This window comes from Bidens hawaiensis, unplaced genomic scaffold, assembly GCF_021521415.1.
Source record: "Bidens hawaiensis isolate Kalapana, Puna unplaced genomic scaffold, B.hawaiensis_p1.1 tig00013743_1, whole genome shotgun sequence".
Lineage (NCBI taxonomy): Eukaryota > Viridiplantae > Streptophyta > Magnoliopsida > Asterales > Asteraceae > Bidens > Bidens hawaiensis.
The window spans coordinates 408594-422392 of NW_027492168.1; the positions used below are offsets into that span (position 1 = coordinate 408594).

Here is a 13799-nt window from a genome sequence, read left to right on the forward strand (position 1 = left end):
TAATTCTGAAGATTTGATTAACCACGAGGTAAGTGAGACAATGAAAATTGGTACTGCAATTGGGATTGATTTATCTAATCACAGTACATTGGTGAGAACATCTATCTTGGGTGAAGGTGGTATTAACGGTGGGTAATGAATATTATGATGGTGAATATTAGGGGAATCGGCGACGCATGTAAAGCCGATTGGGTAAGGGGTCTAAAGACAAGCAATGGGGTTCATTTCTTAGCAATTCAAGAAACAAAAAAAATTAACATTCCGGGCTACTTGGTTAGCCGGTTATGGGGGAAATATGCATTTGAGTATGATAGCGTTGATGCGGAAGGTAGATCTGGGGGAATCTTGAGTGTTTGGGACCCATCATACTTTCGGAAAGTGGGCAGAATAATACATAGGCGGTTTTTGGTAACTATCGGCGAGATAAGGCTGCTAGGGTGTGAGATATGCTTTGTAAATGTGTATGCGCCGAATGATTCGAGGGAGAAGCGGAGTTTGTGGACGGAACTATTGGGGTTACGTGCATCATTAAATGGTATGGTTGTGTTTATGGGAGACTTTAACGAGGTCCGGAGCTCTGTGGAAAGAAGGAACTTAGAATTCTCACAGCCTAATGCTAATGTGTTTAACGATTTCATTGAAAGAGCAGGATTGACGGAGTATCAAATGGGAGGGGGCTTATTCACCTATATTTCCGATAATGGGGTAAAGATGAGTTAGTTGGATCTGCTGTTGGTGTGTTCGGAGTTCCATAATCGGTGACCGTTAGCCTCGGTAACAGTTTTGGCAAAAGGTGACTCGGATCATAGGCCGGTTATATTATCTACAATAAATAATAATTTCGGACATATACCATTCCGCTTTTATAATTCGTGGCTTGAACTTGAAGGGTTTGAATAGTTCGTTTCATGCAAATGTAGAGCCTTTAGATTTGATGGGCCGGTGGACTTGGGTTTTACTACTAAGTTGAGATGGTTGAAAGGTCATATAAAAAGGTGGCTGATGGTAGAAAAACAGAAAAAGGAAGGTCTATACACGGTAAAAAAAAAGGAGATTGAAAGGTTAGAGGGAGAGGCGGAGCATAGAAATTTGTCGGATTACGAATTAGGGCTTAGGTCGGAGTGTGTGGCTTTCGTGAAAGAGTTTGAGAAATTAAGGTGTGCGGACTTAAGACAAAAGGCTCGGGTACGGTGGGCGGTGGAAGGTGATGAGAATTCTAAGCTGTTCCATTGTATTCTAAATGCCAATCTGAGCAGTAACAGATTACATGGCCTGTTAATTAACGGAGTTTGAGAGGTAAATCCGGGTACTGATTAAAGAAGCAGTTTTTGGGTTTTTTGAGGAACGGTTTCGGGAACCAGAAACGGATCGGCCTGTGGCAGTTTTGGATGGTATTTAAAAGACTAGAGGAAGGCGATGTTAGCATCTTGGATGCCCCGTTTTCGGTAGTAGAAATCAAAGATGCGGTTTGGGAGTGTGATGGGGAGCGGGCACCGGGCCCGGACGGTTTCAATTTCAAGTTTCTAAAGAGATTTTGGAGTTGTTTTGAAGGTGATTTTATTAAGATATTTGCTGATTTATATGCTAATAAACCGTTTAGTTTCGGATGTTTGTCCTCTTTTATTGCCTTAATTCCTAAGTCGAAAGATCCGGGTGGTTTAAATGATTATAGACCGATCAGCTTAATTGGTTGTATGAATAAAGTTATCTCTAAAGTGATGGTCCGAAGGTTAAAATTAGTGATCGGTGGTCTAATATCGGAAGAGCAATCGGCGTTTATCATGAATCGGAGTATTCTTGACGGTCCTTTGATTCTCAACGAGACGTTCGCATGGTTAAAAAAGTCGCGTGGGAAAGGTATGTTTTATAAAATTGATATCGAAAAGGCCTATGACTCGTTGAGTTGGGTTTACTTGGATTCGGTTATGGGACAAATGAACTTTCCATCAAAATGGAGAACATGGGTGGGGGGATATTGATGGCTAGTTGGGCCTCGGTACTTGTTAACGGGTCTCCGACTCCGGAGTTTTTATGTACCAGGGGGTTAAGACAAGGGGATCCGCTGTCCCCGTTCCTTTTTGTCATTGCAATGGAAGGGCTTTCATGCTTAATTAAAAAAGCGGTTAGGAGTGGGGCTTTCAAAGGGTTAAAGTGTGGGGTAGGAGGACCACTTCTTTCTCATCTTTTATATGCAGATGATGCGATCATTATTGGAGAATGGAACCGAGCCAACGCGCAAAACCTGAAGAGAATTTTAAGGTGTTTTTCCTTAGTTTCGGGCTTAAAGGTAAATCAAACCAAGTGTCAAATTTTTGGGACTGAGGTGGGGGAGGTTGAATTGGGGGAAGTGGCTTCGGATTTGGGTTGCAAAGTCGGGAAGGTGCCTTTTATTTACCTCGGTTTGCATGTCGGGGTGAATATGAATAGAATTAATGCATGGGGGCCGATTATTGAGGTTTTTAAAAAAAGGCTATCGTTGTGGAAAGCTAAACAATTATCATATGGTGGTCGGATTACGGTGATCAAATCGGTCTTGAATTCTCTTCCCATTTACTACTTCTCATTATTCAAAGCCCCGGAAGGGGTTTTGGAGAAACTCGAAAGACTTCGTAGAATGTTCTTTTGGGGAGGGTCGGAGGAGAAGACAAAGATGAATTGGGTTGCTTGGGATGTGGTTGTGGCGCCGGGTGAAGAGTGAGGTCTCGGGTTACGAAGACTTAGAGATATTAACGTCTCACTCCTTGCTAAGTGGTGGTGGCGGTTCAAAAACGAGAAAGGTAGGTTGTGGTGGAAAGTGGTTTGGGCTAATCATAGTTCATCAAGATCATGGTCTGCTATCCCGGCAAAGATGTCCGCACCGTGTCCGTGGAACCAAATAGTAAGCCTAAATTCTAATTTTCTATCGTTGGGTATTGACTTAAATAAGAGTTTTCGGAACATAGTAAAGGATGGGAGAAGTACATGGTTTTGGCTTGATTGGCGGTTGGAGTCGGGTCCATTATGTGTTCGGTTTCCAAGTCTCTTCGCCTTGGAGATGAATAAAACTTGTGTTGTGGCCGATAGGTTATTCATGGCTGATGGTTTCATTTGTGGGAATTGGAATTGGTCTAGGTCGCCGACCCGCGAATCAGATGTGTTGGAACTGAGGCAGTTGCTCCAAATCTGCCTCCAAGTTCATTTGGAAAACGGTGTAGATAGGGTGGTCTGGGTCGGGGGAGATAGTGAGGATTTTTCGGCCCGGTCCATTAAAAAACTAATTTCGGCCCGTTCTAATAATGACCCGGGTTTCGTTTTTGAATGGAGTAAATATTTACTAAAGAAGGTGGGCATTGTGGCATGGAGAGCGGCTTTAGGTCGTTTACCAACTTTTGATGCTCTAGAAAAAAGGGGAATTTCGGTGAGCACCCGGTTGTGTCCGATTTGTAATGAGTTGGAGGAGTCCGTGGATCACTTATTTGTTTCGTGTAGTATGGCTCAAGAGATGTGGAGCGAGGTTGCTCAATGGTGTAAGGTTCCTCCTCCACTTTTGTTTTTCTTTCGGGATGTTTTGGATCTCCACAAATTTACACCCATGTCCTCGGAGAAAGCGAAGGTCGTCTATGCGGTGTGCCTAGTTGCAACTTGGTGCTTATGGAAAAGGAGAAATTTATTGGTTCATGATGGGGGTCGGATCGACATTGCCGGACTCGTGGAAGAAATAAAAATAATGTGTTTCTTGTGGGTGAAGAATAAAGGGAGGCGAAACAATCTTACGTGGGATAAATGGCGTTGTTTTAGTTTTTATCGGTGTCGTTTGGTAATTCATAGTTGGTGTGGGTGGTGGTTTGTTTCTAGCATGTTGTATGTTTGTAAACTTTTTTAGCTTCTTGCTAGAGTTTTGGAATGAATTTGTTGGTCTTTCGAAAAAAAAATAAAAAATTAATCTAATTGTTGACTTTAATTATATTCGGACTTTTTCCTCTTCATATTCTATTTCCACATGCATCTAGTAACTTAAATACATTACATTGCATAATCTATGGATCACATAGTTGTTTGTGCTTGGTGTCATAATTAGTTCAATTAACCAATTAAGTCAACTACAATTTTGTCAACCCTTCTACCATGTACGGACTTGACTTGGTCCTCCATTAATCAATTACACTCTTAATTATTCCTTCTATAATTTAATAACATGGATTTCTAGCAATTTACATAAACTTTTAGTCAAGGTTCAAGTCTTGAAATTGGGGAAACAAAACAAGGCAGTGCAGGAGACAACAAGGTAAGAATCAATATTAAACATCTGTATATAATGGTCCAATTTTTAATTTCATCTTGCTGAAAACATATTTAACAAGCTAGTAACTTTAGAATTTTTTATTCTCTTCTTTTGTAATAACTCGATAACTTGTATCAAGTTTTAATATAATTGTTTTGACTGCAATTAGTTCACATAAGCGGGTCAAATTCACATCCATGCATGCCCTGAATTCCTGAAATAGAGGCATAATTCATTTCATATATGTTACATACTCAGTCAAGACAAGATATATGCTACACTTGCATTGTAGAATATAGAGAGATTCTCATAATGATAACTTTTGATGGCATAACTTTTACAGCTTACTTTGCAGGTGGTTTTCAATTCTCTGATCAGTTAGACCAGTGACATTGATATTTGATATTTCGTTAAGATGGCATCATCGTCGTCGTCTTCACAATATTCTCACAGATGGATATACGACATCTTCGTGAGTTTCAGAGGTGAAGATATCCGCAAAACATTTATTGATCATCTGTTTAGTGATTTCAGAAGGAAAGGGATCTATGCATTCAGAGATGACAAGAAGTTGAAGAGGGGAGAAGAGATAGCACCGGAACTTAATAACGCCATTGAACAGTCAAGGTTCTTGGTGGTCATATTCTCAAATGACTACCCTTCATCAACATGGTGTCTGAGGGAGCTTGTGAAGATCCTGGAATGCAAAAAGCGAGATGGCGAATATGAAGTTCGGGTACTGTTCTACAATGTCACACCTGAAATGGTAAAGAATCAAAGTGGTAGCTATGAAGAAGCCTTCAAGAAACATGAAGCTTTAAATAGAAAAGAGGTTCCACAGTGGAAGGAAGCTTTAACAATGTCTGCCAAATTATGTGGATGGGACCTCCATTCTGTGGCCAATGAGTATGTTTTCATTTCTTTAATTTTTTTTCTATTTTATTTATCTAGTAAGGAACTGAATTAACATAGAATCCAGACACTAATTAAACTTATGTTATAACATATACTACTGTTGTGTGGGCTTGTAAATGAACCGAACGATTAAACTTACACTATGTGTAAAAAATTCTGGACGAAAAGCAGAAAATTGCACTATTGAGCGAAAAAATAAGTGGGCCTGGTGCCACCCGGCCCTGGCCCTTTGTATACTTCGCCCATGGCTCTAAATATGAGTTTACTACTCTTAGACCAAGTCTATTGTAAAACTAAAAATTGTAACAAGGAAAGTAATGAAATTGTAGGGATAATTGGTGCCCAACATAAAAGCTATTAATAATGATCTTGTACTTTTGTACGTGTGATCAAGAATGTGATGGAGAAAAATCTAAATTTACATGAGATTCTAGTGGATTGGGTTAAAAAACCGCATTTCCCTATTCCACCAATACCACATGTACTTTCGAGTTCTTCCAAGTTTTCTTTACTATAAATACAAGACGTGGGTTTATGTGTTTTGGTGTGGTTTTTGTTCACAATAATAATAATGTGAGTTTCCACAACATATCAGTGTATTTTTCCTATGTGATATTCGGTTTCGGGCCAACAGAATAAAGATCTTCACTCTCATCTTTTACTCTCAAGTTGTATTGTATTTCTAGTAACATATATACTAACATATGCATGGTATGTCAAGCTATTTCCACTCATACTTGTACCGTTTTCTCCATGGTTTTGCAGGCATGAGCCAAAGTTTATAGAAGAAATCTCAAAAGAGATATTTTATAAACTGACCAACGGACCGTTGGATGCTGGTGAGAACCTGGTTGGCTTGTACTCCCGTGCAGATCAAATGAACCTTTTACAACTTGTAGAGTCAACAAAGGTTCACATGATAGGAATATGTGGTATTGGCGGAATAGGGAAAACAACAATCGCCAAAGCTGTCTTTAACCTCCTGCACAAACATTTTGAGGCATACAGCTTTTGTGAAGATGTTAAAGGCGTGGAAAAACGGCATGGATTAGTTCATCTCCAGGAAAATCTTCTTGAGAGTCTTATGAATGCAAGCAATCTTAAAATACGTAGCACTAGTCATGGAATCGGCATAATTAAGAGAACTATGTCCAACAAAAAGGTATGGTTAGGCATCTAATGGAGAAAACTAAATACTTTTAGTTTTGGAAACACTATCATTGTATTTGTTAACACTAACTAATGCATCTCTGGCAGGTGCTTATCGTACTAGATGACATAGATGATTACAACCAATTTGAAGCTTTAGTTGGATCGCCTTCTTGGTTTGGTCCCGGAAGTATTATTATAGTTACCGGTAGAGACAAACAGTTGTTGAGTGCCCGTGGAGTTGAGGAAATATACGAGGTTGAACTTTTACACGATTCTGAAGCTCTTGAGCTTTTTAGTCTTTACGCCTTTAGAAATAGATGTCCAAATGAAGATTTCAAAGATCTTGCTAACCAGGTAGTTGATTATGTTAAAGGACTTCCTCTTGCTCTTAAAGTTTTGGGGAGTTTTCTATTCTCCAAGACTTTAAAAGAATGGGAAACTGAACTGCAGAAGCTTCGTAAATATCCTCATTCGCAAATACAGCAAGTACTTCGGATAAGTTATGATGCGTTGGATTACGATCAAAGAAATATCTTCCTTGACATTTCATGTTTCTTCAAAGGGGAGAAGAAAGATTATGTTAGGAAAGTATTAGATGGATGTGATTTGTTTTTTGCAACTAATATTAGAGTTCTTATTGATAAGTCATTAATATCAGTGTCTAGAGATAGGCTTGAAATGCATGATTTGATACAAGAAATGGGTTGGCAAATTGTACATGAAGAGTCTGAGGATCCCGGAAAGCGAAGCAGATTATGGTTTCCGACAGATGTACTTGCGGTATTAAACAAGGATAAGGTTAGCACTATATATTATTCGCTTTCTTACTCATCCAACTTGCGTCATTGACACACAATAAGATTTTTAAGAAAATGATGTCTTCTCTTTGGGAAGAACTAACAATTATGTACAAGCTAATTAGTAACCTAGCATGCACCAAAATACAGATTTTTAGGGATACATAAAGAAGTATTATTTAACTTAACAGAGATATGTATCGGCACTTATAGGCTTGAGATCGTAATATATTTCTAGGATATATAAACAAGCATACCATTATAATTACGACGTGAAACTGTTAGATTTGGTACCAGTTACAATATGACTAATAGATTCTAGCAAATGTTAATTTTACTCCACCTGAAATTCTTATTTATGCTTCATCACCACAGCTCTCATGGATAGATGTAAAGTTATTTCATGGTTAAGACAATAGATGCATATTTTGAGCGCAAGACCATTCGATAATAACGGTAGATTGAGATACACTTATGTGTGTATGCTATCCTTTCTACATCATATACATGTTTAATATACCATACAATTTTTTTTTACTATTGATACATAACCTAGTTCTCTCTTTTATATAGGGAACTGAAGCTGTTAAAGGCCTAGCCTTGGATGTTTCGCGATTAGAAGTCAGTATTTGTAGTGAAACCTTCAAAAACTTGAATCATCTTCGACTACTAAACCTTTATATCGGATCATGGAATAACCTAAGAGACACCAAAGGGAAAATTCGCGAGAGCAAAAGGGGCATAGAGACAAAGGTGAAGGCAACTTCTAAAAGTCTTGATCTATTATCAAGTGAACTACGGTTATTTTGTTGGCCTGGGTACCCGTTCCAGCATTTACCATCAACGTTCTACCCCGAAAGCCTTGTTGTTCTTGATTTGTCGTATAGTTACATCAAAGAAATTTGGGAAGGATCGAAGGTATATATGACCTTGACAATCTCATATATATGTTTACCCATTATTTTCGATCACGATATACTCTACATAACACATATAAAATAAACGCCCCGAACATATCACAACATGGTCTCTCTTGTAGATTTGAACACGAGTGTCTCAATCCACGTGTATAACTAATTAAGTCTTTTGTTTTACATTCTATTGTGTATACCATTTAATGCTTATTTTTGTACACAGGAATTCATAAAGTTGGTGTCAATGAATCTTGGTCATTGTCGTAACTTGATAAAGACACCGGATTTCACTAAAATTCCGAATCTTGAAGAACTAGTACTTGATAGTTGTGAAAGTTTGCTCGAAGTTCACCCATCTGTCGGAACACTTACAAACCTTGTTGTCTTAAATTTGAGAGAGTGCAAAAGTCTTGTGAGTCCTCCTAAGTGCACAGGATTGACATCTCTTCAAATTTTTAATATTTCCGGCTGCAAGAAATTAGATGTATTTCCTCAAGATCTTGGAAAAATGAAAGCTTTAGTGGAACTTCATGCTGACAGGACTTGCATCAAGCAACTTCCTAGTTCTATATTGTGTCTTGGCAACCTTCAGGTATTATCATTAGGCCAACGAGAAGCTATGCAAGCTAAATCGTCGGTTTCAAACCATTGGCCTTCATTCTTACAAAGCAAGATGCATCATCTACCAAGTGCATTACTGCCTTCTTTGTCCAGTTTAAACAAGTTAAGGGATATCGATGTTAGTCACTGCAACATAACAGAAGCAAGCCTTGACGGCATTGAATGTTTATCAATGCTTGAAACTTTAAACCTGAGCGGAAACAATTTCAAAAGTTTGCCTAGTTTCTCTAAACTTTTGCGCCTTGAAACACTTGGGCTGGTTGGTTGTAAGAAGATCGAAGCATTACCAGAACTTCCACCAAACATTCAATTGATCGAGGCACAAGATTGCGTATCTTTGAGGGAATTGCCAATGAAATCAACCATGTATGAAAGTAGCATTCAGTGCTTCGACTTCACCAACTGTGCAAAAGTAATCGAAAATCAATCCGTTGAAAGCCTTGTTACCATGTTGCTGCCACAGGTTTTCTTTCCGCAATCACCTTATTATATCATATCTTAACTTTTTGTCATATTTATAAAGATGCATATACAAACATAATCGGCTAATGATCTTTATTTTTAGGGGCGCATCGATCCTTATAAGATGGTGAGTGTATTCCTTCCGGGAAGTAGAGTTCCTGGGTGGTTTAGCAATCAAATTATGGGAGATTGTATAAAAGTGGAGTTACCTCCAGATTGGTGTTATGAAAAGTTCAAGGGAATAGCATTTTGTCTTGTTTTTACTCCGAGGAATCACAAGGGTCGCAAGAGTAGCTACGGGTCAATTGGATATAGATTCAAAAACTTTGATGGCACTCCTATTGGTGTCGAGTCACCCGTGCCAGATTCTATATTTCAATATGAAAACATAGGAATCAAGTCAGACCAGATGTTTCTAAGTTATCATCAATCTGAACCAGACTGGAAGAAAGCAAAAAATTTCATTACGGTTTCGTTTGACATATATGGTGCAGATTGTGTGGTAAAGATGTGTGGTGCCAGACTTGTGCTTGAGGAAGATGAACAAAAAGAAGGTAGCGGTTCAAGAATGATTCAATGGCTATCTTAGCCTTCTCCTAATGATAAATAAACGCCTTTAGAAGACGAATGTAGCAATTGAATCATTTGCAGCTCTACATTTTGCTTAAATTTAAAGATTTTTTCGGATTTTAATTTTAATTTTGTTTCGATTTTGATGTAAAATTTGAATTTTTTGTCACTGGTGTACCATTTTACATGTTGAGTTATGAATTTGTCACAAACACTTAAAAAAAATAAAAATTCTTTACATTTCAAATTTTTAATGCTGTCTTGTGAATTAAAGACTTGCATCAGTCAATCTCTATTGCAGGTATAAATTTCAGTTTTTTAGATTCAATTGAACTTTGTAATCCATTTTCCAAATAGGCAATAAATACAATATAAATGGCCTTTATTTTATAAGCCCTGCAGGAAGCCATAAATGATGTTTTATAAGCCCTGCACGTATGATGGAAGTATACCTTCACCTTGAAGTTGGCCTTTCGCCTACTTTGCCCTGAAGTATTATGTTAATCTCTTGAAACTACGGTTGCAGTAATCTGGATGTTTGTTTAGCAATTATATCATGCAATTTTCACATAGATAATTTATCGAGCAGGTGGTATGCATACTTTCAATACAACAAATAAAGGTCAAGTCTTGTACAATTAATCCCCAAAATCACAAGATCAATTCATTTTAATTGCAAAAAGGTCAGAATCAAAGGCATTAACAGGTCAAGTGATAGCACAAATCAAATGCAGATCCGAGTCAACAGATGGATCAAATATAAAGATTTCAGGTCTGAATTGAAGGTTATAATATACGTTAAAACTGGAAGGAAAATTAATTATCATTGTAAAAAGTCAAATGATTTGGAATATACGTGATATGATATACTTTATATATACTGTTTATTTTATATAAACGTATAGAAAACTATTGTCAAAAAATCAAATGATTTAGGATTATGTACCGACGTGGTCAATCTTCTGGGAAGTCAAAGTCAGTATATGGGCTATAATGGTCCTAAATCTGCTAATTACAAAATCAAATGTGAGTTTATATTCAGAAGTCAAAAGAATGTAAAGGTCCCTCGCACCTGATCGTTTGTAGCTAAGCATGTTATACAAAAGTCAATTGTAATTGGTTATAACCAGCAGACAGTATTACCAATTTAACGGTTTAACCAACAACTTCAACAACAGTGATCCCAAGAACAGATCCCTGTTTCAAATACTGAACAGCAGTTGTGCTTTGAATGTCAAACAGGCTACTGTTGACTTCAAAACTGATATCAACTGTAAACCTTTCAACAACAGCTTTTCAACTTAGTATAATCACAATTCATAAAACATATACCCAAGAGCAAGATCCAACACCAAACCACACAATAACAACTTTTCAACTAAATTGAACTTAGCATTAATGTTTGCATCTGCTTCTTAAATATGTTATAACATCAATCAAAGCAATAAGAAGACAAGAATACTAATCATAAAAATCATAATAAAAAATACCAACAAATTTAAAAACAGATTTATGGAAGCTTTGTTCTATGGATGATAGACATTCTAGTTATAAGAAAGAGATGTGCGATTAGATTGAATCTAAACCAAAATAAATAAATTCAGTTCCAAAAACATGGTTTCATATACCATTATAAACCATAAGATTTGGCTGATTAAGCAGAAGTAACGTCTCCTTGTAGTCAAATGCATCAAATGTACCTGATATACCATCAATCCCAAGAGTATCGATGCGTTTTGAGTAGGGCTCTTAAGCAGCAAGTTCCCCACAAGTTTCTCCTTGTTTTGGAATTTCAATGATAGGCTCACCACAAGTTTCTCCTTGTTTTGGAATTTCAATGATAGGCTCACCACTCTTCCGAAATCCCATAAATAGAGCATGTTTTATCGGTGGAATAGTGTGCAGCTTTGTAAACGATTTTGGAGCACCATCCCCCATCATCCATACATCAAGACTCGGATTCCTTTCATGTTCATTAAATCCAACAACAAGAGATTCCCCTAGCTTAGACAAGTACAAACCCATGCATGCTAAACTATCCGGAAGGACCAGTTCTCCAAATTCTTCAGATGTCATATCAAATGAAACAATCATATACTTATAGTCCCCATCCATAGTAATCTCATCAGTAGCAAGCCAATAATAAACTCCATTTATAACCGCCCCGTTAAATGGAAAAAAATGAACCGATCTACGAGGGAGATTACCATATGAACTTCTCCGGACCCTTGTGCTTAACGTAAAAACCTCAACAAGAGGCGCAACGCAAGAAGTTTCACTTTCCATACGGACTTTGCTCTGTTGATCAGCAAACGTAACCTTGACTATCTTAGGGTCACTAGTCTTGCGACAAAGACCAAAACCTATTGTATATCCCACCGTGTACGTAACTAGGCCTAACAACAGCAATGGCTTTTCTAATTGAAATATTCCAGATGACAATTGTGTCGTTCTGGGAGTATGATTTGATCAGAGCTAGCTATTAGAGTCTTCCAAGACAGATTGAAGCTGAATTAATGATTTGATAGGAAGGCGTTTGATGATTTCCGATTGAATATCTATTGGAATATTATTGTCGATTTTGGGGGGTTAGGGTTTACGACAGAGGAAATGAAGTCTACATAATCTAAAATATTTACCGATATAACTTATTTTTAAAGTATTTATAAGAAATTTTTTTCTTTTCTTTCTCCTTTTTATTTAATTCATTTTAACTATACGGTTACAAAAAGAAAAAAAAAAAAAAATACCAAAAAACGATTTTAAGCAAACTACGACTTTTTTAATAGTCACATCTAACATCAATTTCTTTTTATCTTTTATTTTCAATGTTTCCAACCAACTAACTATAGTTTTAATTTTTAATTATTAGTTTTTTGAGGTGGGATCCGATACAAATAAAATTAAATACTAAACATACAAATAACTAGAGTAATTATAGTTTCGAACTAGAGTAATTATGTTATAAAAAATAAAATAGTGAAATAATAATTACTCTAGTTATTTGTATACTTTTCACGATAAAATTATTTGTATTTGATTCAAACCATATTTTTTTTACTAACTTATTATAATTATTTCTGGTTACTTTTTCTTCAATCAGGACATGTTACACACAGCTACAACTTAAAAATCATCTAAATAAACTTCAAAATGTGATAAGAAACAAAAACACACTAAACAAGCGTTTCAAACGATCTCAAAATTAAAGGCAAACAAAAATAAGAATGTCAAATAAAGTCAGCTTGCTAGTGGTCATAATATTAAGTACAAATTAACTTAAAAATGTCAAAACAATTTCACCCGCTTAGACATCCATTCTTCTAGGCTTGGAGGGACATGATGACCGATTATGACCACCCTCTTCACAAATTCCACAACGGTTACCACTTTTTCCTTCTTTAATATCCATTCCATTTCGTAGCCTTGTTGAGCGAGGACTACCCTTTTTGTCTCGCTTTATATCCGAATTTGAAAGTAATCTAATAGATGGTGAGTGTCGTCAATAAGCTTCACGAGGAACTGGAAAAACTCAGATGACCAGGTAGTACAATAATCCACAATTGAGTATTAGATAGATTAAGTTTCTATTTAAATTTGTTTATATTAGAGGGTGCTATGTGTAACTAATTTCTCTATTTAATCCTTTGTAATCTTCATTATCAATATACAATCAATATACAAAATACCAAAAGGTTATTTTGGTATCAGAGCCTAGTCTCTGTCTGCCGGCCCTAACCCTAGCAGCCGTCTTCTTTTTTTTTTCCGGCCATTCAATTTCCGGCTATACAACAGCTCTTCTGCCGATCAACAACAAACCCAACAGCTGCTTATCATGGCCACGATGAGTCTCTTTTCCGATGCTGCCAAGACCACACACAACTCTCACAAGTTTGGTTTCAAACTCACCCCTACAAACTATGGTTTCTGGAAAGCCATGATTCAACCGTTCTTAATCACCAACAATCTGTATGGTTATGTTGATGGTTCTATACCTTGTCCAGCAGCCACGATCCAGCCATCCTCACCATCAGATTCTGGTCCTGCGCCGTCACCACAGGTTAACCCCAACTATGCGACATGGATTTCGAATGATGCTCATATTCG

General features: G+C 37.1%; 3 protein-coding genes across 3 annotated transcripts; all 3 read left to right on the plus strand.

The window, feature by feature from the left end:
• The first annotated feature begins 147 nt into the window (after nucleotides 1-147).
• LOC143544733 (uncharacterized) lies at nucleotides 148-720 on the plus strand. Its single transcript, XM_077036765.1, has one exon. The coding sequence runs from the start codon at nucleotides 148-150 to the stop codon at nucleotides 718-720; it is 573 nt and encodes a 190-aa protein (XP_076892880.1).
• Nucleotides 721-2848: 2128 nt separating this feature from the next.
• Nucleotides 2849-3886, plus strand: LOC143544735 (uncharacterized). Its single transcript, XM_077036766.1, has 2 exons — nucleotides 2849-3796; nucleotides 3863-3886. Exons 1-2 carry the CDS (start codon nucleotides 2849-2851, stop codon nucleotides 3884-3886), a joined length of 972 nt encoding a protein of 323 aa, XP_076892881.1.
• A 113-nt stretch (nucleotides 3887-3999) lies between these two features.
• Nucleotides 4000-9776, plus strand: LOC143544728 (disease resistance protein RPV1-like). Its single transcript, XM_077036761.1, has 7 exons — nucleotides 4000-4264; nucleotides 4617-5167; nucleotides 5942-6338; nucleotides 6434-7126; nucleotides 7699-8043; nucleotides 8263-9123; nucleotides 9226-9776. The coding sequence occupies exons 2-7, from the start codon at nucleotides 4677-4679 to the stop codon at nucleotides 9709-9711; spliced, it is 3273 nt and encodes a 1090-aa protein (XP_076892876.1). The 5' UTR covers nucleotides 4000-4264; nucleotides 4617-4676; the 3' UTR covers nucleotides 9712-9776.
• Nucleotides 9777-13799: the final 4023 nt, after the last annotated feature.